The sequence below is a fragment of the Dermacentor andersoni genome, chromosome 3 (assembly GCF_023375885.2).
Source record: "Dermacentor andersoni chromosome 3, qqDerAnde1_hic_scaffold, whole genome shotgun sequence".
NCBI lineage: Eukaryota > Metazoa > Arthropoda > Arachnida > Ixodida > Ixodidae > Dermacentor > Dermacentor andersoni.
The window spans coordinates 184,250,902-184,278,463 of record NC_092816.1 but is presented as its reverse complement, the minus strand read 5'-3'; the positions used below and the strand labels follow the sequence as shown (position 1 = coordinate 184,278,463).

Below are 27,562 nucleotides of genomic sequence, written 5' to 3'. Positions count from 1 at the left end.
AGCAGGATGCCAGACCAGTGAGCAGATTGCAGTGAATCCCAAGAGGTTGTAATGTCCTGTTACCATGTGACCACTTTTCGCGTTATGACATCACGACACATACATCTGCTGGGAAACAAAACTGCAGCTTTTTCGTAGAAAAGCTATCAGCATAGTAAATTATTTAGGGTATTCTGAGGCTTGCCAGTATTTCTTTGTGTTTTGAGGCCTCGAACCTTCACTTAGCGCAGAAAATGGAAGGTCCAAAATGTAATGTTTATACTTTTTTTTAACATAGCAATGCCCCTCTGTCACATATATTATGCCACACTGTGAACTTCAGTGAACTTTGAGCCCTGAACTACACTTCAAAAAAAAAAAAAAAATGTGAAGCTGAAGCACTGAACATTCAAGTCAACAATACCTGGTTGTTGAAGTGCACCTTCAGCCCACTGGCCTTGATTGGAAGAGGACAGTTGGACCTGATCGCAAGGAAATGTGACGGCATGAGATCACACAGTCCTGACTTCAGATGCAAAAGTGCGAGTGACAACAAAGCGTTGCAGCTTTGCTTCTTAAAGGTCACCACATGATGTACAAATGTGTGCGCAATCATACGCACATGTGCCAGTGAAGTTCAGCATGCAGACATACTACATGCAATTCAGCGACAACTGTCTCCAATTATTTAACCAATAGAAGGGGGGCTCAAAATGAAAGGATAATGCAGCAGAACCTGGTTCATACATTTTGGAAAAAGCACGAGGAAAAGTGTACTAACCAGGAAAGCTTACAGCCCGAAGTCGTTAAAAATTTGGCAGACTCAACTGCATTGTCATTATTGCAGCTCTTATCAAGTTTACGTTTGCACGCCTTGAATTTGGCCTGGGTCAGCAGCTTCTTCGGGCAGGGCATTTTGGTGGTAAGTAAGTTCTGAAGGAGAATTACTGCAGCACAAGACAAGCTTTGAAGTTTTACTATTGCGTAGTGCTTTAGGACAGCCACGAAAAACCAAGCGAAAGCGAGCTGGCGGGGGAATATAATGACGCCAAAGCAAAACATGACACCCACTTTGCAATGCCTGCAGCAGCATCGGCAAGCGCATATGAGTTATCGCCTATGAAAAGCGAACCTATGCTTCCAATGGCACAATGCCATACGTGCTGTGAAACAAGTATGTGAAGGTGCCTATCGCAATAATGTTGGCGGCGATAGCTGTGAATGTGACGTGCGATGACTCACAGGGAGCTCTACCAGTACCAGAAGAGGAAACTAAGCACAGGGCGGAATTTTCACATGGCACGGGCAGACGAGTACTGCAGGGAAGCTGCCGTGGCAGCTGCCTGCAGTACTCGTCTGAATCACGCATGCAGTACTCGTCACTGAATCACGCATGCCTCACACCTTGTCTTCTTCATGAGGGATCTAGTGGCCAGAAAACGTATCGTACGATTGCAGTTTGATGATGTAATGACTGATGCCAGAAGATTATGTTTTCTGGAAACATATTAACGAGTAGAAAAGAAGCATAACTGTATTGGGTCATTTCCTGTGTTCTCAATCTCAAACTTTCGTGCCTGTAAATCAAACGAAACATGATTGTATCAACAAGGTTGTGCTGTATTTGCTGACCAAGGTTCATTGCAGTGGCAGACAATAGAAAAAGTGTGATTATTGAATTTGTAAGTTGATTTTTACAAATTAAATTCAGTTACTTTAGGGCATATGTTTCAATTAAGAAACCGAAACTGGACAAAGCTCAAGGTATGCCATCTCTGTATGACATCCCGATACGACTGTCAGCTTTGAACAGATGCTCGACTGTATTGTGTTAGCCCATTTTCGGCTATCCCATGTGGCTCTCACATCTTCTGATGTTCAGCTTCCCCGCATCGCACGTACACCATGGCAGCAACATTTTAGTGCTATCCCCACTTGACAGCGGGGATAACTTGGGCTCAGAAAGAACTTGCTTCAGGCTTTTTGGCTGTGGCACATCAGCCCACATAGACAGATTGTGCGCTCGTTAGTGCTTTTTATGCTACTTTATTTTCAACTGCAGTCGCTGTTTTTATTACCAGAAAGAAAATTACTACACCCAATGTAATGAAAGAATTGCACAGCCTTTGAAAACAACAGCAACAGAAGGCCAGTAAACAAGTGGACAAAACTGTTTGGGGCTGTTTCTGTTTAAAAGCACGTTGTGGCAAGCTAGACAATGAGTTTGCCTACTAAGTTAGCATAGTCAGAAGCACCAATAAGATGGCACTAATCATTACTTTCCGCTGAGTCTTCCATAATTTTTTCAGATCACTGGCACTGCAGAAGAGAATTTACCTGATGAAGACCTTGAGGCAGACACGCTGGTCGGCATAGAATGCGCTGTGCCCGAACTGGACCTTGCATTCAACTGGTGGAAGAAAAATAAAAGAAAGAAATAATGCAGAAACCATTCAGAATGATTGTCAACGTAAGCAAATAGCTGAACGGTCCTAAAAAAACTCTGATTTATTAAAGGAATGACGTGCTTAAAGGCTCATATTTGTTGCAGTGAAGATGTTCATTTCATAATGTAATTCTGCAGAGAACAAAACCATTAATCAACACATCTGCAGTGGTAGCATAGGTACACAGCCTGTGAGCTAAAGCACAGACCACTTATAAAGTAATTGCTTGTAGTGCAGTACTGGCTATAATGCGGTCTTTTCTGACTCCCATTTATGTTCCCATAGAAGTCAATGCATATGCGTAACGCTTATGGTGCAGCCATGCGACATGGAATACCGGTTATAATGCAGTTGTTAAAAATCTGGCATACAAGTGAGGCAGCAAGTGTGCTTCTTAACGAGGTGTGCCAGTCGAGGAGAGAGTGACGAGAACGATGCTGAGGAGGAAGAGGAGATGTGGAGTGAGTGAGCAAACAAGAAACACAAGATAAAAAGAGGAAAATGTGGCGGCAGCATGATGACTCAACGAGCAAGTGGGGCTTGCCTATGCAACGGAGAAGCCTCTCGCCTTTTGGCTCGTCAGTTTTTGTGCGGAAAGTAAATACTGTTGCCAATTGATGTTTTAGGACATGCATGCGGTTGCAAAAATGTCTGAGTTACAGAGCAGGCCTGAAAAAGAAACTTCGACAACAAAATTAATCTGTTGTTTTTTACAACTCCGGCACTCTGAAAAAAATCTGTTGAGCCTCTGAGCGCGTTTTGCGCTTGCCTGTCACAATGTGCATTGCCGTGAAGTGCAGATGTCGCACGTGCGGCCTTGGCTACCTTGACTCCGCAATGCTGTCGGTTTCAACTGGGTTCCACAAATTCAGCAGTTCGGAATGTTTTCCACATGCGAGCAACATACAACCACGAAATTGGGCAAAAGAGCCAAAGAAAGCTATTCGATTGAAAGTACGAGGCAGGTGGCCTCGCGTGATGAAAAACTTGAGCCACTTCAAAAAAATACCTTCCCCTGTATACTCGTCTGTGAGTGACGTGCCCCTCACCCCCTTTACTCTTGTGTCTTCATCCAATGATGTGGATGCACCTGCTCGCGAATCACAAAAGTGGTCGTGAGTCAACCATAAGATCTTGTACAAAAACTACTGGAGGTCAGTAGGGCACTGGCACTTGTTCAGCTATACCGTGAACGATGAGTAACACATGGACTTGTCTAATCTTTGGGCTTGTGGCTTCTAATATTCTTGCGGCATTACTTATTGCTGTTAATACCAAGACATGACCAGCACAAAGAACATTTACTGCCAGACCAGGCATGTCTATGAGTGCTTGGCCTTAAAAGGGAAAGGGGTAAAGGTAGAAGGAAAGAGGTGAGTGATAAAACAATTACGCAAGGATGCACAATTCAACTATTGACACGTGATCAGTGTTTCAATGTAGGTACAAACACCTCTGACAGCAGATTATAGTAGTCACATGTCACTGGCAAAAATGCAAGTTAGAATGCAGCACACGCTCTGCATTTGTAGTATTTGTTCGGTGGGCTTCAGGTCTGTGTAAGAATAGCTTTTGTTTTCTTTTCGAAAATTCTGCGATTATGATGGTTCGAAGAAAGTTAGGTGCCACATGACTAGTCATTCTTTTATCATGTGCGTACACCATAGGTGGACAGTTTTCATGTTCCTGGGGGGGGGGGGGCCGGGGCCCGCCCAGCTTTCCAATCCCCATATATATATATTTCTTGCACTTGAAGAAACTTCTTGTGACCTCCAAGAATTGAGCGCTGAAGTAACGGCATTATACGAGTATATACAAGACCTCATAGTAGGAGACAGTTCAATTTCACAGCCTGAGTCCTCGCGATGGGTAATCTTTCTTCGTGTAATTGTCGCATACCTGGCTCTCACTTACGCTGCTTTGCTTTTCCAGCAAAACTGCAGCCTCTCTCTCTCTTTCTTTGTGAGTTCGAGTATAGGCGCTGCTGCACATGACTGCTGTTGATTCTGATTTCGAGTGAATGTGGCTTGGCCTCATTTCGGCTACTGAAGGAATTATACAGTGCTCCCCAATTACCATGTACCAAGACTTAAAAAAAGACCAGTTGCATTACTCGAAGGAAACCTAATGCATCTTGTTTCCAGTACAGTGGAGTAGCCACCAGTAATTGTTTAGTTGTTGAGATTTAATTCAGTAATTGCAATTAATTATCTAACTCAAGAAGTACTGCACTAATTTTCGAAGTGTCAATGAGACATTTGTAGGCGCCTCAAAATGACATCTAAATGCAGTGTTTTCAGTGACGTACTAATTGCGTAAAATTTTTTCTGACTGGCAAAGAAACCTCACAAAGTATGAAAAATACCATGTGAGTGTGTTCCCACCCGCATGATAAAGCAGCACCCTCAAATAAGCTGATTGAAAGCAACTGCATTGCCTGTCGCGAACCGGAAGAGACAGCGCATCACCTTGATAATGAATGGCACGGAAGGAGCCCCAACAGCAGGTTTCGCGGCTTCGCAGCTATTTCTTCCCCTCATTTCTACGTCACACTTATTATCCGTCTCTCAAGGTCGATTGATCCAATCGATAACAATATCCCCTTGATAACGCAGCCGAAGCGCCTCTCTGACCACGCACAAAATGCGAGAAGCAATGGAATAGGCATAGAATTCCAGCATTGCTCGCACCGCATCAAAAGAGTGCACGCGAAGCTATATTTCGCACCAGAAACTTGCTTCGGACCAAAGCCAAATTAAATTTACCATATTATTTTTCATGATAGTGTATATGTGCTGCAAAAACAGGTTCGTGTCAAAAAATAAAAGCGAAATAAACGGACCCAGAAGCGACCAGCGTATAAAGAAAAAGCAACACCGATGCGTTCAAGAAAGTAAATATACCACTTCTAAATAAGCCAAATAGGCAAACAGGATGTCTGCAAAAGAAAAAAGAAGAAACGTCAGATTTCAGTGTGCCCTTGTCATCTGTGAATTCGTAAGCTCCGTTAAACACCAGCCTAGAGTATGTGTTCGAATAGGTCTCCTTTTGCAGCTACACAGTACTGTGTCCATTTTATCACATCTTCTGTGGCTTTCTTGATGACCGACGCCAGAAAAAAAGAGACATCCGTGCACTTTAGCTACGCTAAGACAACAACTACTCCCGCTTGTTTCCAACTAACACCAGTAGGGACGTGTTACCTCGGCCGGGGCGCAGCAGGTAAGGCACCAGCTTGATCACGATGTTTTTGTTTATTTGCTTTATTTCGTTCTGGATAACTCGGAGGGAGCCTGTTCGAGGGCGCTGCTCTATGATTAGGATGGAAGCGCAGTCACGTGGTATTCTCCATTATTCGTGGGGTTTATTTATCAACTGGGAAGAAATTACTCCGCAATTAGTATGTCATTTAATATACCGCAGTTGTATGTCCCTTGGTTGTTGACACCTTCATAATTAGGATAGTATGTCTTGAGTTAGATAATTAATTACAATTACCTAATTAAATCTCAGCAACGAAAAATTACTGGCAGTTACTTCATTGCACTGTAAACAACATGCACTAGGTTTTCTTCGCGTAATACATTGCACTTCTTTTAAAATCTTGGTGCATGATAGTTGATTGGAACGCCCTGTATATATTTATGACATTTGAATGCAACTGACAATGTTTCCACCCCTAATAAATGTTGTAAATTATTAGTGTAATGAAGAAGAAGCGCTGGTTTACCCAGCACATCTCCAGCGTATGAAATGTAAAGGAAAAGTGCTGGTCAGTCAGGTGCGCCCCCAGCGCTTTACACGCGGGGCCGGTTCTGACTGCTCGCAGGGTTTAGGACTACTGCACCGAGTTCGACCTCTCACTCCTTGCGAACTCTGTCAATAAACACCTTGACATTAGAAATATATATTTTTTTTTCATGAGTCATTAGCATTGCTTACTTGGAAGAGAAGAAATACTGGGACACAGAACATTCACGTACATTTCACACACAATTGATAAAAGACTGCTGAAGGGGTCACTGAAGTCTATAGATTTCTTTCACGGTCAAAAAAGCCAGCAAAGTAATTTGAAGCGTGGTGAACATACAACAACATATTCATTCTCTAGGCATAGGTTATCCATACCTTTAGAAATAATTTTTAACTGGCTACCTCCATCTCCTTCAAAAATATAATAAACATTGTTCTGTGTGTATATTAAAATATATTGTGTATGTGCGTGGTGTTTACAGTGGAAATTTAAAACAATGCTGAAGTGAGAAAATACGGATGAGGCAGCCGCCGCTAGTGCTTCTAATGCGCTTGTCCTAAGATTTGCAGAAATAAAGTGAAAGTACTAATTAAAAGCCGTGCACGTCCGCACCAACAATGATGCCGTAAGCTATTAGCCCCAGTAATATTTCAAGTGAAAAGGTCGAAGAAAGTCAAAAGAAACCCCAGACAATGTGGGTGGCAAATATCTAGTAATGGCACTTTAGGCGTGTAGGGCAGGGGGGGGGGGGGGGGGGGGAGCCCCTCTGGAGTCGGCACCTATGCCGTACACTATTCTGCACACTTTGCCAATTTTTAAATGTTTCAATTTGCTCAAAATAAAAGTTCCTTGAAGACAGTGTCAATACCATGGATGTTAAATCAAAATAAAATTAAATCCAAGTTTATTTATGTTGGAAAGTTTATTTATGTTGGAAATAAATAGTCGCATAAGCATTAATGAATGAAGGAGCCCCACAGCGTATAGCTTAAATAATATGCCAATAATGCATATTATTTAGGCATATTTTAAAATAAATATACAAATAATAATATGAAAGTCATGCAATATAATTAAATAACCATGTAAACTCAAACAAAAGATAATGTAAACAATAAAAATATAAATGCAACAAAATATAGCAATACAGATTAATTAATACTGGCTATTTAAGAGTACTAAAGGGGGAAAGGTTCAACTTAAGTGCCCCTAATGACAATAATTGCTTAGTACTTAATGGCATGTTATTAAAAAAACTTAACAGCAATGAATGTAGCAGTGTGTTTGCTGTAATTGGAGGGTACAAGTAGCAACAAAATATTGTTGTATCAGGCAAGCCTGGTCGAGTTAGAGCTTAATAATTGTGACTTTATAACAAATTTATTGATAGGGTGCCATTTTTTGGTTTGCGAACAAGAATTCATAATTAATGTTTGAATAAATTCTTCTTTCTCCCCTTGATGCCTGTGTTGCAGTTTGCGTTAATCATTCTTTCGTCAAGAGACTGTTCAGTTAAATTATGTGTTGCGCAGCCCACCTGACTGGATGATGTGGTCCATGTCCAAATTTTGCAATGGCTGCCCTGGCTGCTCCGACAGTGCCTCCTTCCAGGCGGCGTCAGCAACAGCGATGCTGGACGGTGACATGCCAGGAAATGCCACTGGATGGTTACCCTAGGTACGAAAAATGAGAGGAGGAGGAAAAGAAACGGATTTTTCTTGACAAAACTTGTGCGTTATTACAGTTGAACGGCAATATATCAAACCCACGTATAACAAATTATTGTATACATCAAACAGCTGTAAAATTCCCATGAAAATATTACTAAAAAAATTTATTTTATATATCGAATTACCTAGCTATATATCAAACTTTTTTGCGATTTCCTTCAGATTTGACACATCCGGGTTCGACTGTATACGACAGCTCTTGTAAGTCAGTTTCGGCTCCCTTTCCCAGGCAGTTCCTAGCTGTGTTGTGATGCAATGAGACACAAAGCGGTCACGTGAGAGCAGGACATAGCACTCGCTACGGCTCGTTCAGTCACCGCCTACTATGCCACTACTCTTTGTGAGAACCGGTGTAGCAGTATGGCAGAGAGTCGAGCTAGCCAGAGAGAGTGTCAAAGCGTTGCAACGTCCTGCTCTCACCACTCCAGGTGCACCGCTCCATGTACACTGTCCAGGACCACTTTGTGCATCCTGATGTCACAACATAGTAGAAACAAAACTGAAACTGGTTGTAGACAAGCTATTATATTGAAGTACTTAGAATGCTCCAAGGCTTGCAAATCCAAAATCAAGAAAGGGGCTGACAGATGGAATGGCACACTGTGGTATAAAGGTTATAAACCGAAATAAAGTGCCTCAGAAAGGCACTTTATCCTTGTTTATAACCTTTATACCAAGGCTTGCAAGTATTCCTTATGGGGTTAAGAGGTCCCGGACCTTTATTTAATGCCAGGAATGAAGTTGAAAATATTGTGTAGGTACGTCTTTAAATGGCGATGTTGTCTACTGCAGACCCCATTCATGCCAGGCATACCCTTGAGCTTTTCCTTTTTTCGAAGGATTACCACAGATAAGAATGAAGAATGGTAAAATGGCATAGATTGTAAAAGAGAGCCAACCTCAATGACATTGAAGACACTGGTCTGGATGGAGCTCTTCTCCTCCTGCGTCCCTAGGATCCCTGGTGAGCAACTTGTCAAGGTAGAGAGCGCAACGCCCCTCAACATGTAGCGCAAAGAAACACTCCAGCATCACTGGTGCCTATGCCAGGAAACGCACGTAGTAATAACACAGTGATCATTCCCACAGAGTAGAAATACCTGCTTGGAAATTCCAAATGGGACTGTTTCCGCATGGCGCCTTAACAGATGAAGACATTATCGTCCAAGTAGGAGGTAAGCAGTCTGTCACTGGATAGACAGGAGGCAAAGACAATGACGACAATGAGGAGGAGGTGGCACCTGTGCGTTGGCATCAGTGTGTGTGGGCATCGAAAGTCACTGAAACACCTAATGGCTTTAGAGCTCACTGGCAGCACAAAGGAAGAGCCGACAACCAGTGGAGGAAACGTTTATTTCAGCAATACTCGTCTGCCCAGACTGTGCCCAGACTTCTGCCACTGTCTCACCCAAAGACTGTTTTCAAAAACTCAGTCTAACTAGGTCAATCACCTAGCCAATCTTTACACCCCCCTGCGGAGTCACACAACAGCCACAACACAAAACAAGGATGCATACATTTTTTTGTTGTGCCTCCTTCCTCCCGCTCCTATGAGAGCCACACAACATTCTGTCAAACCCCACATGCATTTTAATTTGCTCGCTGCCAGTAGCCACCGGTCATCTCACTCTTGTGCAAGCAATTATCGGTCGTTGGTCCTCTGCAGCAGCAGGTTGACAGCGGCACCTAGTGGGAATTCCTCTCCTCCTTCACCAAGATCCCGCCGGCGTGGCTCGCCTCTACGAAGCGCACTCTGCATGCATGCTTTGTAATTTCCCTGCACAATGGTTTGGGGAATGCTGTTGCAGCTTTAAACATGATTTCTTCGATGACCCTCATACACATTGCTGAATGACCTTGGTGCCACTGCCGCCACATTCAGTACGAAGAACCTGTTTCCATAAAGACTGCTTAGGAAAACATGACGAACCGCAGTAGAGGCCCAATTCCTGAACTCCGAAACAGAATGTCGCAAGCCTAGTTCTAAGCTTTTAGTAGGAATAAGAGGACTCCCTGCATCAAGGTTGTGCGCCACAGCAGAGTGTGGCCCCTATAGCCTTCCAAGAAGAAAAAGAAAAGTAGAAAGTCATCACCGATATCTTTTAAATTTTTTTTTCAATAAATGTTTTTCATGCCCTCTGGGTCAAAAAAACGTGTCCGTTTGTGTTACTTTTGTTAGTTAAAAATTTTGTTTCGTTCGAACTGGCTTCACGGTCCCATGAAATTCAAATTAGCTAGCTTTTACTGTATAATTTTCGTGAGATTCTGAGATATTAAGTATGTGGCCGACAGTGTTCCTGGCACCGTGTGTAGATATCAAGCTTTGCACAGCCATATAGATGTGTGAAAAGCTGTAGAGCAGTGTAGCTCTTGTGGGAGATAAGGGGTGGTTCTCCTCCGTACTCTTGGGACAAAGGAACGACAACACACAGTAGTGCAAACAGTCACAAGGGCATTTATTGCACCTTTCATACCATGCCTGCTAGCCGAGTTGATATCCCCAAAACATGCCGATGGGCGCGCGACAAATCTAGAAATCCGACTTACCGCGACCGCATTGCGAGCGAATATGTTCGCCCCATGCTGGATCCCAACGCCTGGTCGTCCGCGTGTACAGTCACGCCAACGGTGTCCAAGGCGGCCACGCGAGACAGTCTCGCAGAAGCATGGTCGGCGCGCGCGTGCGGTACGTCCGGCGCTGTTCGCCGACCTGCCGGGAAAAACCAGCCCCTTGTCCCTCGGCGCCCGAGTAACCCCGCCGCGGCGCGACGGTCGCGACATCTCTCGCACCGCGCTTGTACCACGCCGCGGGCGCCAGGCCACGCGAGCCGTGCGGGAAAACAGCATATCAGGGGATGCGCTATGCGGGAAAAACATCAGGGGACGCGCGAGAGTCGCGCATCCCCACACTCTGTAGCCAAGAGCTGCGTAGAGATGTCGGCCGTATATGCCAACACGTCTGGCGCATAGTCGTGCAAAATCTTGCGAAAGTGAGATTTCACACCTCCACCAAACTGATGCGGGGATTATGCATATGTGAAGGAAAAGCAAAAGTGTGTATTCATACAATATATACAATGGTAAAAACAGTTGGCTTCATGCAGTGCTTCTTCACCACCTCGTCTTCTTTGTGCTCAAGGCATTGTTGTCATGTTCATGTGCAAGTGCCGCAAAATAGCACCTCCTAAATTGATTGGCCGAGAGTATTGCTCCAGACTGTAGTCGAACATGTGAACCCACATCAACCTTCACGAAAATGTGACTTTGTGATGGTGATGACACTGCCTCAGACAGCTGTGATGGTGGGCTGTTGCCTACACCACAAACACACATTTTGGTTTCATGTTCAGTTGTAACACGCAGACAATCTTAAGATTCACTTTCTTTGGAAAACGGTGCAAGTTAGATTCGGGTAAATATGATAACCATTAACACTATCACATAATTCGTTTCCCAGCACCTAGCAGTTTATGCCATCCCATTCACCGGCCGCACCATCTTTTGTACACAGCTGTGCACTCGTGCATGTGCACAACGTGCGTGGAAAAACTTCCGTGCTTCACACATCACTCCCATGCTGCCTGAAAAGTACGCCGGTGCTTCAATGCAACATTGCGTTCCCGTTTCGCTGAAAACCTACCACACAACCTTACAGCAGCACAAATTTCGAGGATGGCTTCACCATTGAAAACAAGTTATAGAGGCGCATAGGGGCATATTGCACTGCCCATCAGTCTCCTCTTCAGCTGTCTCTGCAGTTATCGACTAAGACCCTGCAAAATCGACAATCCTGGCAAAAGGCACCCCGAGGCTTGTCCTGCAGCAGTGTGCATATGCATCCAAGTAACATATGTAAGCCACTTGAAGTCGACCACTGGGTACACGCCATTCATCAATGAATCTCTTTCACGCCAGCTTGGGTCACTGGATATGTGCACCCTTAAAGGATAAAAAAAATTAAGGCAGAACCCATCTCACAACGGCTGTGGACGCTTGCCAAGGTTGGTCATGAGCACGACATGACAATGTGCAACAATGGCTGCATGACAGACACTTTCTGATGATGACGCAATGATGATGTTGGCATGACAGCAGTGGCATGATCACAATTGAATGACGACAGCAAGATTACAATATAATTACGAAGAAGGAATTGTGCCAACGGAACAATGAACGTGGTATGACGGTGATGGCGTGACGACAATGGGATGATGTTTCTGAAGTGATGATGGTATATGACAGCGTGACGACGATGGTCTGATGACCATTGGATGACCAAGTTGGAATGGTAACAATGGAACGATGTCAACTGCATGGCGAAGAAAGTATGACAATGAATGCATGATGACTATATTAATATGATGCAATGACAAAGATGGCATGACAACATTTTAGGCACAATGGGATTACGACTGTATGATGACAATGATGTGACAATGATTGTATCAAGAAGACTATGACAATGATAGCGTGACAACGACGGCATGATGACAACAGCATGACGAGTCTGATGAGGAAGCTGGAGTGCCGACAACATAATGAGTATGACAACATTATGATGACGGTATGACAACGTATGCATGACAACTGTTTGATAATGGTGCGACAACGACAGCATCACAAGTGACCCAAGCTGTTATAGAGAACTTCTGCCACTCGGTCAGCGTAAAAGGTGTGACGACGATAGTTGGAGGACGAAGGTGGAGTGACAACGATGGAACGACCGCGACGGAACATCGACGGTGGTATGACAACGAACGCACAACGACGACGGCACGACGAGAGTCGAGTGGATGACAAATCTGGAACGATGATGCAATGACCACGAGCACATGCATAGTGACCCAAGCTATTGGACAACTTGGGCCACTGGATCGACACAGAAGGCGAATGATGAAGCTGGAATGACTACAATAGAACGACTACAACAGCATCACGAAGACAACCACATACCTAGTGGTTCAAGCTGGTAGACAACTTGGGTCACTGGGTCAGCGTAAGAGGATGGATGGACGGACGGACAGACAGATAGACAGACAGATGGATAGATCAGCTCAAGATGTCTGAAGTAGGCAAACAATGTGAATCGCATCAAAGTAAATGGTTTAAAATTTTCCCAGTGCTGGCCAGAATCGAACCCATGTCATATTGTATGTAATCTCGAGCGAGGGCTGCACATGTGCATGGGCCACATGCCCAAGTTGGCAGTAAAAAATGTGGAAAAATAAATTACAACCACGAAAAAAAATTGCGTTTGGTGCCCTGATGCCACACATGCACATCAGTTAATTTCTCTGCCCAGCGTAAATTCCTGTGTTGCTACTAGACGGCAGGAGCTACACTCTGACCTCCATCAGCATGGGTGTGGCCATGATCGGCTCCTCTGTGTTCTTTCGTGGCAGCACGCGAGTCACCAGCACTATCTTGTTATCTTGTTGTTCTGCAGTTAGTCTTTGTAGCTAGCTAAGCCAGCTCCTTCAGCTCATCTGTCAGCTGCCAGGAATCCAGAATGAAGAGGAAGTGCTTGATGGCATACAACACTACATTTAAGCTCCGGGTTCTAACATACACTGAGGAGCATGGCAAGTGAGCAGCTGGTCGCAACTTCGGTGCCGACAACAGGTGCACGTGTCGGTGGCAGGAGCAGAAAGAGGAGCTCGCCACAATGAACAAATTGAGAAAGCATTCCGTGGGAAAATGTGCAAGTTTGTGAAACTTGTAGTTGGAAAAATTAGACCAAGTGGTGCGGTCCCATGTAAGTGCCACGCCTCATCAAAATCAAGAGAAAAAAAAGTGCAGCGCTTATACGAGTCTATATGGTATGTATGGTAGAACCTCACTGATATGTTCCCGTTACGTACATATTCACAGCGCCAACATTTGCAATCGAGAACAAAAAAAATTAGCCAATAAGGTTACGCTCATTTTTTACCAGTTCATACATTCCCAGAAAACACAATTTTTCGGCACCAACATTCAGTACGCCGCCAAATTGCAATCATATGATACATTTTCCAGTCACTAGATACCATGTAAACAAGAAAATGCGCTAGGCGTGTGCGATCGAGAACACTATATAGCTGCTCGCCACGGCAGCTTCACCACAATAGCCGCCCGCCCGTCTCAGGAGAAAACGCCGGCACGCGCTTGGTTTCTCATTTCGGTACCAGCAAATCTTCTCCAGGGTCATCGCACGCAGCATTCCCAGCTGTCACTGATCCTACTGCGACAAGCATCTTTACTATCCATTTCACGGCCTGCGGTGCCGTCGGCAGTGGAGCTCATGCTTTAAGAGGCGATAACCAAAACGCACTGCCGTTCCTTGCAGCAGACTGCGATCGTATACATTTTCCAGCCACTAGATCCCATCTGGACTAGAAAAGGCAGAAGGTGCGTGACCGAGAACAGAATATAGCCGCCCGTCTTATGTGAAAACGATGGCGCACCCAGTTTCTTATTCCGATAACAGCGAACCTCCGCCCTGGTCGTCGCACACCGCATTCACAGCTATCGTCGCCAAACCTATTACGACAAGCATCTTCATCGATCTGTTCTACAGGACATGATGCGTAGTGCCATTGGTAGCATAGTGCATGCTTTTAGCAGACAATAATCCAAACACACCGCCGCTCCCTGCTGCAGGTGGCACAATGTGGGCATCACACTTCACTTCTGTGGCATCCGGCATTGCCCCCCAGCTCGATTTCGTCTCGGTTTCCTGTCTCCCTCTTAAAACACTATGCAATAGGAAAACAACGAAATGCGCCTCAGCCGCCAGAGCACTACCAGCTCGATGCACGCCGGCATCTCCTGCTGCAACGATCCGCGTGATGCTTTGCCTTATGTAGATGTGAACAATAGTTGAGTCTGTCAATTTTTTTTTATATGGATCGTATGTTTTCCCTTAGTGTGTTTTTTTTTTTCTGAGACGTATCAACGAGGTTCTACTGTATTTAAACAATGCTGCCTAAATATATATTCACACACGCACCATGCGCGAACTTCGCAGAAGCGTTGTAGATGGCGCAGTGTGTGCAGAAGGGTGTGCAAGACTGGCCGCATACACGCCACATGCACAACACGTTTCAGCAGCGACACTAGTGTGTTGCTACGTTGCTTCAATGCTAACTGCATTCATGTTGGCATTCATCATGACAGGGGTTTTGTCGGAATCTTTTTACCTAAGATACAATTTATTTAATTTTTTACTCCTGTATGAGCCAAACCCAATAAAATTTCGGTCTTAAATTAATTTTTTTTAAAACTTACACAGGAATACTTGGTACATACATTGTTAAGCGACTGCATTATACAGTAAAATCTCATTATTACGAACACCGCATTAAAAACTTTTCAGATTTACAAACTTTTTTAAATCCCCGCCATACTGCCTATATTTTCAATGTAAACAACTTTCAGTACAGTGCAGTCCACTTATAACGATATCGAGAAAGACGAAAAATATGATCGTTATAACCGATGATCGCTATATCTGGACTGCAGTTATTAAAAAAAAAAAAAAACGCGAACATACCTTTGCAGCTTCGAATTCGCTACTTGCTCTAAAGAATAGATGATGTAGAAAGTAGGCCGTGAAAAACAAACTTTATTTCTAGCGCCAATGACCGTGTCAAGGGTTAGGCGCGCCGAAATAGTCCGAAATCGCACTTGCTGTTGCGGCTGCTTCAACTTTACAACCGCGGTGTGCATGGATTCCAGCTGCTGGGCGAACACTGGCGGCAATCGTTTAGCATGCATAAAATCAATTAAGGTGTCGATCGACGACAGTGCACTTTGCGTGGACATCGAGGTCGGGTCAAGGAGCCACTGTCAATCTCGTTGTCACTGTCGCTGCTGCCGTCGCCACCGTCGCACAACTTTGCCGTCTGTCAAGACAGCACATCGGCGATCGCCTCGTCGGTGACCTCATCGCAGAACGAGGCAGCACTGTCTGCAGTCAAAAACTCCACCATCGACGCACCACCTGTGTCACCAGTAGGAACGAGCTCCCAGAGCTCGGTTATGTCAGCGGCTTCCACCGTGTTGGTCTCAGTGGGTTGGGGAAGTTCGTCCTTACGCACAAAGCCCGCATTTTTGATGAAATTGGTGATGAACCACTGGTAAAGCGCCTCTTCAACATTGGCGTACAAAGGGTCTCTAACCCCTTTTCCGCTGATCGGCATGGCCGCTGATAGCTCCTGCCTTCACAATCGCGATGCTCCCGGCTTTCAAGATGGTTGATATCGTTAACTGGGCGAGCTCATACTTCTTCACAAGGGCGCTCACCTGAAGCCGCATCGAGAGTCCTGCAAAATATCCATCTTCATGTCAAGCGACACAGCTTTGCGCTTTGTCGGCGCCATCTTCGAACTGGGTTGAACCGTTGGTTGCCCGCTGAATCGGTGGCGTCAGCCTCCTATCGCGAGAGAGAGAGACGCGGGACGGGCGCCACCGCTTTGCTTTGCTTGTCGCCTTTTTTTTTTTCTCTATCTTTCGGAGCGACTGTGGCCGACGCGCATGTAAAAGGGGCTTTACGCGCATGAAGCAGCTAGCGCCATCTTGTGGCGCGCTGCGCCTACTCAGCTATTCTCCGGTGCGCGGGGGCGGGGCGGGACGCGCTACGCGGTAATGGCGGCAGATACGAACTTACGGAGGTAAACATCGCCTCGTCTCAACATCGTTCGTTTCAGGGAACTAAGCAACGCAAATGTTACGATTATTTGGCATGAAAAACGCCGTCCAGACGGCAAAATTTTGATCGTTATATCCGATATGCGGCGAATAACCTATCATTATAAATGGTTTTTTCCCCCATAGACCTAATGCATAAAATAACACTCTCATGTCGACCCATCGTTATAACCGATTTATCGTTATATGTGGTATCGTTATAAGTGGACTGCACTATACTACAAATTTCAGATTACCGAATATTTCAGAATAATGTACGTAATTTAATGCCATAATCACCAAAATGCTTCATTATTACGAAGTTCCGTTGAAGTTTCGGTACCAAATTCCTGAGGCTTACACCTATCATCATCATCTGCAGCAGCAGCAGCCATGCACTGGGGAACCCATTGCAACGGGTACAGCCCCAGCAGCATCGGCATCAGTGTGAGCGTCGCACATGGTCTTGTTTGGACTCTCCTACTACGTCGTAGGCCTAGTGTTCCTACGTTGATAGCGATCGGCAGGAGCTGCAAAGTTATCGGTGCTGTGATTGTGCTGTGCATACGCTTTTTGACAATGAGTTCTCCGCATTAAAAAGAAACGACGCCAGTTTTCGCTCAAAGAAAAAGTGGGCATTTTGACGCAGCTGAATGCTGGAAAAAGGCAAGCCGACCTGTGCAGAGAGTGTGATATTCCCCCGTCAACAATGGCAACAATGCTCAGATCGGGAAAAGATCAAGAAATTGCATCGAGAGTCACAGCTGGTTCCCTCAAGAAAATGCTTGCAGCTTGGCAACTACCAGAACATTGAAAACGCCGTCCTCACATTGTTTAAGGATGCTAGACAAAAATTGGAGGGCGCTTAAGCTTCGCCTTTAAGAGTGGAATGTGATAGTGTTATCGCACCCCGTTCGCGCCGCCCACTCATTCGCTCAGCATGCTCTTGAGTCACACAAAGACATAGTTTTCATATACAACACTTGTAAGTAAACAGCACAACTTTTTCTAATTATTTGTTCTAACAAGTGCTTCTCACAATCTACATTTCCGCACTGTGTTATGCACACTACAACGTTTCTTGCTCCCCTCCTGTTCCTTTAGCGTTCACATGCATTGAGTATCTTGGTCACTCAGCACACACATACACCACGCAGACGCATGACTCCTCACCAGCAGCACAGCACACATCGCAGGGGACGCTTTCCCACCAGATGCGCTACGGCGCAGCGATCACGTCAGTGGCGTCCCGCATCGGACGCTGCACCTAGCAATCGCGCTGTGAGCGGAAAGAGAAGCCGCGTCACCTAAACAAGAGGGTTCGAGTGATGCACACTGGAAGTTGGAAGGGGAGAGAGCAAGAAAACTTATTAAACGCAAGGGTATCGGGGCATCTTCGCACCGGTCCCCGCACGGCCCCAATGCGCTCAAACGAGACGAAGCGGAGAAGCGGGCGAGTGGCGCGCCACCTGTCAGGGCGGAGGGGGGTCTTGGATCTTGTACATTGTGAGGAGGGGGGTCTTCTGTGTTTGCCGCAAGATGGCTCTGCGTGTGCAAAGCGCAGAAGAAATGTAGCGGAAACGTACTTCGCTACTCGTTTAACTGCGACTTCTGTAATTTACATGCTCATAATTACTGATATACACCACAGTATAACTTTTTACAGCATGTTTCTAAGACAACACCGCATTCACTAGGGGCGCTTTTGTCCCGCTTTGAACCATCGAACTCATGGCTGAGCGGTAACGTCTCCGTCGGAGACCCTGGTTCGATTTCCACCCAGCCCATCTTGCGAGTTGTTTTATTTATGAATTGCCTTCCGGGATTTTTCGCTCACGGTCAACGCCGCCGACGCCGACGACACCAGCTTTTCTGCGACACGAGCTCCTTAACGCTGTCGCGTTAAAACGATGTACCCTTGTCAGGCTCGATTATCCAAGAGGAGTCACTACAGTTCGCGACCGCCTTGGACATCTCCGGTTTCGATGCAAGTGCCGGATGGCTTTTACTGCTTCCGGCAAAGGAATGGCATTGCATGGCAGGTTGCTTGTGGCGAAGAAAAGGCAGCAGATGCTGAGAGTGCGGTTCCCTGGTGAAACGAGCACTTTCAATAGATCATCGAGTCTAGCTCTGCAGATGACGTTTTCAACAGCGATGAAACGGCATTCTTGTATCAGTTGTTGCCTGATAAAACAATGAACTTCAAAGGTGACAGGTGCAAGGGCGGAAAGAAATCATGTCTCCGCGTATCAGTTCTGTCCTGCTGCAACTACACGGGCACGGAAAAACTCAAGCCGCTAGTTGTTGGCAAGTCTGCTAAGCCGCGCTGCTTGAAAAATGTTGTCTCATTGCCTTGCGACTACCGAGCCAACAAAAAAGTGTGGATGACGCGAGAATTGTTCACTCAGTGGCTGCTGCAGCTCGACAACACAATGAAAAAGAAAGACGGAAAAATTCTCCTCATCGTTGATAACTGCTCGGCGCATATCGTGAATGTGCGATTGAGCAATGTGCAACTTGAACTTATGCCCCCGAATTGTACTTCTTCGCTCTAACCTTTGCACCAGGGCGTCATCAGATGTGTGAAGGCCGAATTTCGGAAGCGTCTTGTGCGGCGCCTCCTGATCAATATTCGACTGAAGCTGCCCACACAGGTAAACATCCGTCAAGCTACAGAAATGCTTACAGGATCGTGGTGGAACGTGAAGGCAAGCACAATCAGCAACTGCTGGCGAAAGGCAGGCCTTTTAAAGGCTTCACCTATGCCACAAGACTGTGAGGACACAGAGGAGCTCCACACAGAACTGGAATGAGCTTACCGAGAAGCTCCCCGTCGACACCGCAGTGACCTTCGATAATTACATTGACAGCGACAGCATGGCGGCTACATCCGCGGAGCTCACGAACGAAGACATCATGAATAAAGTGCGTGAACAAGAAGATTGCAGTAGTGAAGAAAACGATGCCGACACTGGATCAATACGAAGAGGAAGAGACAGTTTTCAGCTTGGATGCTTTAGTTTTTCTAAAAAAGATGCGATCATTCCTCGGGTGCTGTAAATATGTCCCCGATGACGTTCAGAAAAAAGTCAAGGATGTGGAGGCGTTCATCCTACAGTGCTTGCTGTCTACTCACCAGAAGAAGATTACAGACTTCCTCAAGCAATAAATTGTAGTTAAACTGTGCCCAGTGTTCTCGTTTATTATTTACACATGGACACGACATCTGCTGCAAAGGTATGAAATTTCCGTTGTTGTTACATTATTAACATGAAAATATTGATTTTTCAGTACTACGATAAATCAAATTAACGAATTAAATTTGGCGGTCCCGCGAAGTTTGTTGTAATGAGATTCTACTGTGCTGGATGCGTTGGACTTCGTACAGGTCCTCCAGTTTTAAGCACATGGACAACAAGGCAATCGCATCTGGTGAAGAAGGTAATCAAAAAAGAACTGTGACTGCTCCCCAAGAGATGCGCAGTGGCATGTGATCTAGGCACACATGAGATTAGGATGCATCCAAAGAAAAAGTCACACTACAACAATAGCCCAAATGTCTAGCCAGGAATACAAAAATTCCCACGCAAGGATACAACTGGAGGTGAACTCCAGGCCCAGCATGAGGAAGGTCGGCACGCTGGCCGAGAGGTAGGCACACTTGAGGGCAGTGGTCAGGATGTTGGAAACCAAGGGTCGCCAGCGCTCAGCACGGTAGTCCCAGAGCACGTGTGTCAGGATGCTGCAAGCAGGGGAAGAGCACAGGGTAATGGCACCACATTGCAAGTTCCGTGATTTGTGCGGTCTTCCTAGCAGCATGATACAAGGCAGCAATAAGATCCTGCCATCATGCCATACAAAGAGTGGAGAATCAAGCAGAACAACATGTCAATTTGTTCAGTGGCACGCATTGTACTAAAAACACCGCAGGGAAGCTCCTATCTAAGTACATCAAAATGGAGAAATCGTTTTGCTCTATATCTACTACACCAATTTTGATGTGGTTTACTGCGTCTGAAACAAGTTGAAATGTAATGACTGTAGGCAGTACAGTTTTTATTTAGGCCATGAATATGTGGTGCAAAAACTCGTAAAAGAAAAAGTTAGAAACAAGGAGTCAAGCCTACAACTTTGTAACTGAGCCATAAAAAAGAATGTCAGAAATCTAAAGCCCACAAAGCCCACATCCATCTAAAGCCCACAATATTGTATAGCACGTTATGAAATTTACCAATAATTTGCGAGTTGGAACTTTTTCAACACTGTTGTAAGTACTGTACAATTCAACATAAACTGCAAACATACATCACATCTTTATGCTTTAGGTGTTCCAGCAGATGCAGAAGATGCATCTTACAGAACTGCATTAACTGTTTTTACTGCAGAGCTAACAATTTGTTAACTTTGCACTTTAGTTTTTTTAGCTTACCGATTTACCAATTCGTTTTAAAGTTTGAATAACAGAGCAAGGATAGCAGAGGGGACGGAAGAGAGAACAAAGCGCTCTGTTCTTCTCTGTCCCCTCTTCTGTTCTTGTGCGGTTATTCAAACTTTAAAGCATGTTTTACCAACAAGCCCAATCCTACACCCTTCTTACCAATTTTCAAAACATTTTGTAAAACATTTTATGTTCTAAATGAAAATACTACTTCTACAGTCAGCATAATTCAGCTTTCTTAAATGCAACATAATTCATTTAAGCTGGTTCAGCACTTGTGTAAAAGAGTGAAATTCTCTCATTAGTCATCTAGTCAAACCTTCTTATAATAATAATCAAGAGCCAAGAAAACTCAATTGTTATAACTGATAATTGTAACCGGGTTGCGTTAAAAAGGCAGAGTTGACAAATGCCAAAACATTTTAATTAAGCTTTAAAAAATTATGGGGTTTTACGTGCCAAAACTACTTTCTGATTATGAGGCACGCCGTAGTAGAGGACTCCGGAAATTTCAACCACTTGGGGTTTTTTAACGTGCACCTAAATCTAAGTACACGGGTGTTTTTGCATTTCGCCCCCATCGAAATGCGGCTGCCATGGCCGGGATTAAATCACGCGACCTCGTGCTCAGCAGCCCAACACCATAGCCACTGAGCAACCATGGCGGGTTTTAATTAAACTTTAATGTTAATTTAAACACAAGTGAAGTCAAGCCCACTTATAACATTACCGGTTTTAACAATATTTGGATGTAACAATCGTAAAGTTTTGTGTGTGTTCTATGGTAAAATAAACCGCTTACTACAGTGTTCCCACACCACATTATTGCTTATAAATATTAAATCTGCCTACTGGGTGTCTGCACCGAAATGAAAAGGAATGCAAAATCCCACAAAAGAAAAAAATTCCAGGAGAACCCATCTCACAACGACTGTCAATAGTAATGCAATTAGCATTCAAGCGATGTAGTGACACATCAAATTGCTAAATACACATTTTTTTAACAATCTGTAGGGGTCATTCTGTGACTTTCGTTGCTTCGACCATATGCGACCTACATTCTTTCCAGTATTGGCCCACAGCGACACAGTGTCAAGGAAAGAATTATGTCGATAAAACGAAGTCAGAGAACCTATAGAATCTGCAAAAAAGGACCTTTCGCAAGCGTGCCTGCAACAGCTTGTGTCCCCCAAAGGAACAGTTATAGCCCGCAAGGAAACTTCATGTCTTCTATCGCATTGTTGAGAGACTGGTTTGATGAACATGTGGTGAAGCACCGTAGTGATATTGTAAGAGAAGCTCGGGTGGAGCAATTGCCAGCCTTGATCACCAGGCTAAACCCGCCTGTTGCTAAAACCCACCACCATCACCAAGTTGGTAGTATGATGATGACGACATTTCAGTGACAATTCTAAAATATTGGGGATGACATAGCAATGATAGAGACATGGCAACGGTATGAGGACAATGGTATAACGACAACTGTGTGACAACGATGACGTGACGAAAACGCTATGACAAGAGTCAGATGACAAAGTTTGAACGATAACAATGGAGCACCCAGAATGGCGTCATGACGACGAACGTTTGACAATGAGTGTTTGGTGCATGAAGGCATAATGATGACTAAGGTTGAACATTAGGCTTGTTGATATGACACACTGCTGACGTCAGCAGTGATGATGGCTGTTTGACGACAGCACAGTGACGACAATAAAATGACAAAAAAACAAAGCATGTCCCTCATTTAACAATGAAATCAGTATTATGACGACGGCATGATGGCAATTAGATGACGATGCTATCATGACAACTGAATGATTGCAATAGCATGACTATGGTATGGCAAGAGTTGGATGACGAAGTCATGTTACCACAACAGCACCAAAGGAAGCATGACAACGAATGCATGATGACAAATGTCTGACGATGACGCAATTACGATGATGGCATAACAGCAGCAAAATCCTGAGTGAACGATGACAGCTTGATTGCAATAGAACGGTATAGAAGGAATGATGTCAATGGAACGATGAAGGCATTATGACGCCAACGGCATGACTACAGTAGTTTAACGACGACTGTGTTACAACAACATGACAACAATGGACTGGCAAGAGTGGGATGACGAAGTTACAATGACATCGAAGGAACGACCACAATAGCATCACAACAATGAATCACAGTGACTGCATGATGGGGACTGCATGATGACGACGAAATGATTACGATGGCATAACAGTAGGAGAACAATAAGATGACTATGAGAGTATGACAATGATGGAACAAGTGTGCGATGGTAATTGTATGTAGAGGACATGAAAATGACAGCATGACGAGAATTGAATGACAAAGCAGGAGAGACAACGATGGAGATACCACAATGGCATCACGAAGACGATATATATGACAATGGATGCATAACGACTGTGTGATGACGATGGTGTGACAGCGACAGCGTGACAAGAGTGGTAAGACTAAGCTAGAATGGTGAAGATGCAACACCCAGGATTGCATCATGACCATCAGCACATTCGTAGTGGCCCAAGCTATCAGACAACTGGGCCATTGGGTCAGCATTGGAGGGGTGACAACAACATGAAGAGTCAGATAACGAAGCTGAGATAAAGAGAATGGAACCATGACAGCATCACGACCCTGTGCACATACTTGTTGCTCATGTTAACAAAAACAGGCCATCTCATCTACATTGAATACATAAACTGCAGCGTAAGACTCAACCATTTCCTGGAAATGCTCCTCCCACCTCGTGGCTGCTGCTTCTTCATCTGCAGCCTTCTCCTGGCCAGACACAGTCTGCCAGGTTACTTCACTGTGCTGTCAAAAACAGTGGAGCTAGCCAGAAGACACATTGAAGCCAGTGATGTGCAGGATTGCAGCAAACTTCTGTGTCTTCCCCTGCAGCATGGGGTCTGACAAGGGCACATTCTGGGCTCTCACGTTTTTAAACCAAGTTAGCACAGCTGTGCCAATATTTTGGAAATCGCTGAACTGCAATCGTTTCCCTAATGGGGCAAGCCGAGATTCACCCTGATGCTTGAGTATTTTATCTTTATCCTCGACAATCATGGCGATCGTCAACCATGCCAATCCATGCTCTTTGGCCATGACAGCTTGTTTTCCCCTTGTATTTCACGAAGAATGTACACTTTCTCGCTCAAAGAAACTGCTTTCAGCCATAGGAAGAGTTCAACTCATGGTAACAAGAATGCCAAACGCACTTGCAACACAATAAAATACCAAGAAGAAAAATAAGATGGAGACATCTGATATAGCTGACAGAAGAACATGGACTGAGAAGGAAAGCAAGCAAGAAAAATGCGATGTGTCGCCTCCACAACAGAAAGAAAAAAGAACAAGCGAAACAAAAGGTCCCCTTTCAGCATTTGTTTTTCTGTGTGTCGTCTCAGGTTTCCAGAGCCCAGGCTTCCTGCCTCTCAGCTCACAAAACTTGTTGCATCATTGCATCCACAACAGCAAAAAAAAATATGCAGATCCCACTTACCGTAGGGATTGCATTCTGCAGGTGGCTGGCTATGGCATCAACCCTGCGGGGGCACGCCTCGACCGACTATTTGAGTGTCTCGATGATTTCAAGCAGGTGCTCATTGTGGAGCTCGGACATGCTGAGCGTCAGAAAGAATGTAGGCTTGCCTAGCCACTTGTTCCCCTTCCTTTGTGCCAAGTAAGCACCCCAGCGGTATGCCAATCTCCAGCTGCTCAAGTAAACCTCCGAAGAATGCATTGTCTGAGTCGATGCATTTCTTGACGATGCTGCGGTCTTCCAAGAGCTTCTTTGTGAGCACCAGGAGCCAGTTGGCTCTTGATAAACTTGCTTTTGAATCACTGTTTGTGCAAAGGCAACCACCACCCGGTGTTCCGCAGCCGACATGTCCAGAGCTTCTTACACGTGCCAGCTGGCTCAGCCCAGGTTAGTTTGTGAGAATCAGAGGCAAGAGATGGATGGTAGAGCTCAAATGATGATGATGCCGCAACCACGCCGGCAGAACATGAGCATATACCTAGCAGCTCAATCTGGTAGGCACTGCCAATCCTGCCGGTGTAAGAGGGTAGGTAAATAGATAGCTATATAGACACACTCAAAATGATTAAAGTTCGCAGAGGATTGTTCACATTAAAAAAAAGTCCCCCGTGCACATTTTTTCTCCTCCAGTACCGTCCCAGACTTTCTGCAGGAAGCAAGCTGCAAGACGGCCATTCGTGGCGCCATGTTGTCTGCCAGCTTACAGCTAGGAGCTGCGGGAGACTGCCCTGCGCAGCTCCGATCCCACCCTACAGGACCGAGTCCCGAGGTGGGTTGAGGAGGTAGCGGAGGCCTACCATGACTAGTAGACGGACTTCTAGCCACATAATGTGGTGACGGACGCCTGCTGGGACTGGAGTACTTAGACCTCCCACTCTCCCCCCGGCCCCTCCCCTCTCTTAAAATGGGAATAAAGTTCATTCATTCATTCATTCATACAGCTCTGGCTACCGTTACGAATACATAAAAATCTAAGAACTCTCGCATTGCAGAATATGAGTTCATAGTACTGAGGTGTTCTAACATGACACAAAAATTATATAACAATCATTATTCCGAAAAGTTGGTTATTCTGAAGTTCGTAGTACCAAAATATTTTTACATAACACTATAGGCAGTCGGCACAAGATTTCTCAAATGTTCATTAATCTGAAATGTTCATTAATGTGGTGTTCGTTGTAATGAGGCCTTACTGTATTTGAGTAGTAAAACCAGGGTTGGCCCGAGGTAATACTTCCTCTTAAGAATTACACACCGTGAAGGCTCAGTGTTTGTCATTCTGCTGCAGGTCACAAGGTTGTGGGTTCAACTCCAGGTTATACCAGCAGTGTTCCGATGAAGATATGATTAAAAAGCCATTGAGCAAAAAATTTTGGCGCTCATCTAGATTATGAGGTGGTCAAAATTTACCCGCCGTCCTCCAGTATGCCACCTACCATAGCAATCTCCTGCACATATGTTACATAAATTGTCCTAACAGTGGAAGCAGAGCTTTGCTGAAATAACATTACTATCTTTTGGTTTCTTCATGAGTAGCTAATATTTGCAGCAGATACCCAGTGCTTTGCATTTGACAACACAGCACCAACTCCACATAAGGTGCAGGCAATGCGACAGTCTCACCTGAGAGCCTTGTCGTAGTCCGAACTGGAGTAGTACTCCTCGGCTATCTGCACCACTGGGGAATGGGGCAAGGTGGTGGCGGGACACAAAAATAAGTAACAGCTTCGTCCCCGCAAGAGTCAAATGAATGAGATCAATTCATTATTTCGCCAATCTTTTACTCCATCAAAATAAAAAGCTCAGCTTTGCCATTTCCACAAAATATGACCTTTCAGCTTTCTTTCTATGTGACACTCTCGGTACTATCTCTATGTTTCTTCTCACAATGGCCACCGGTCTAAGGTTTTCACATTTTTATTCATTTCATCAGAATTATTTTTCTTCAGAATTAGAAGCCATAAGCATGGAGTGGGAGCAGCGTCCTGCCTTCATAAACACCCATCATTGCTACTATCACTTTCAAAATTGGCATCCACAGTTATTGCATAAGATTCTGCTATGCTGCACTTTCACAGCTTTTGTTTGTATGTACTATCCATTTCTCTGTAATGTTATGGCACTGAGAGCAAGCAAATGTAATCAAATCAATCAAATCAGTTTATTATTATTACATCATATGTTAATTACAGGAATTAAGATATACAGGCACGGGTCCCAAAGTATGAGACTACAATGGGACCCTCGTTGAAGATTATATTTAAATAATACAATGATAAGCAGCAGTGCGAACAATAGAATAGATACAGTATATCCAATAAGAAATAACAGTAAGTGTAATGGAATAGAAAACATAAAAACGCATGAAAGCAAAAAATGAACATATTTCGAAATAAATACTGTATATAAGAACACAAATCTACAGCAACTCAAACAACCAAGAACATCAAAAGTTTAATAAATATTCTTTTAATGAATTCTTGTAATTAGAGTGAAATAAAGGTTGCCCTAAGAAACTGGAGGGCAGAAGCAACTGGTGCTCATCTTTGACAATCTTACCCATCCTACCATTGAGGCCACTGCCTTAGAGGGGCCTAGCTTAAGAATAACAGTAGACACAAAGATAAGGAATGCAGCATGCAACAATACAACACAAAAATTTGTACTGGTATACAGCGAAATGGTTCCCAGCTGAGTTAGCTGGCTCTAACTATCTGGGAATTCTCCAGCCACTCGACAATATGGAAAGGAGACTACACACTGCTGAACTACCAACTAAATCTTCAATTACGTTCATAGGGTGTATATATAGTAACACAACAAGTACATGCACAAAAATGTGGCTCATACATGTACTAGTCTCTTTATTTATGGTTGTCCAATTTCGGCTGTGAATACATGTACATTCTTTTTCCTTCTCATTAAGGGTGATGCTTTGCTGCAAAGAATATATTCACAAGATTGGAAAGTAAATAATGC

General features: G+C 44.6%; 1 protein-coding gene across 2 annotated transcripts in view; it reads right to left on the bottom strand.

The window, feature by feature from the left end:
• Positions 1-27,562, bottom strand: part of gry (trafficking protein particle complex subunit 11 gry) — a 151,932-nt gene that overhangs the window by 53,585 nt on the left and 70,785 nt on the right. For both annotated transcript variants that reach the window (XR_007597898.3, XM_050172604.3), the window contains exons 13-18: positions 26,207-26,261; positions 20,177-20,322; positions 8,810-8,871; positions 7,718-7,853; positions 2,317-2,389; positions 404-461 (exon numbers count right to left, since the gene is read on the bottom strand). Coding sequence is in view for 1 of the 2 variants with exons in the window: in XM_050172604.3 (XP_050028561.2) it covers positions 404-461; positions 2,317-2,389; positions 7,718-7,853; positions 8,810-8,871; positions 20,177-20,322; positions 26,207-26,261 (530 nt within the window). In the remaining variant the exon portion in view is untranslated. The remainder of the gene's footprint in view (positions 1-403; positions 462-2,316; positions 2,390-7,717; positions 7,854-8,809; positions 8,872-20,176; positions 20,323-26,206; positions 26,262-27,562) is intronic.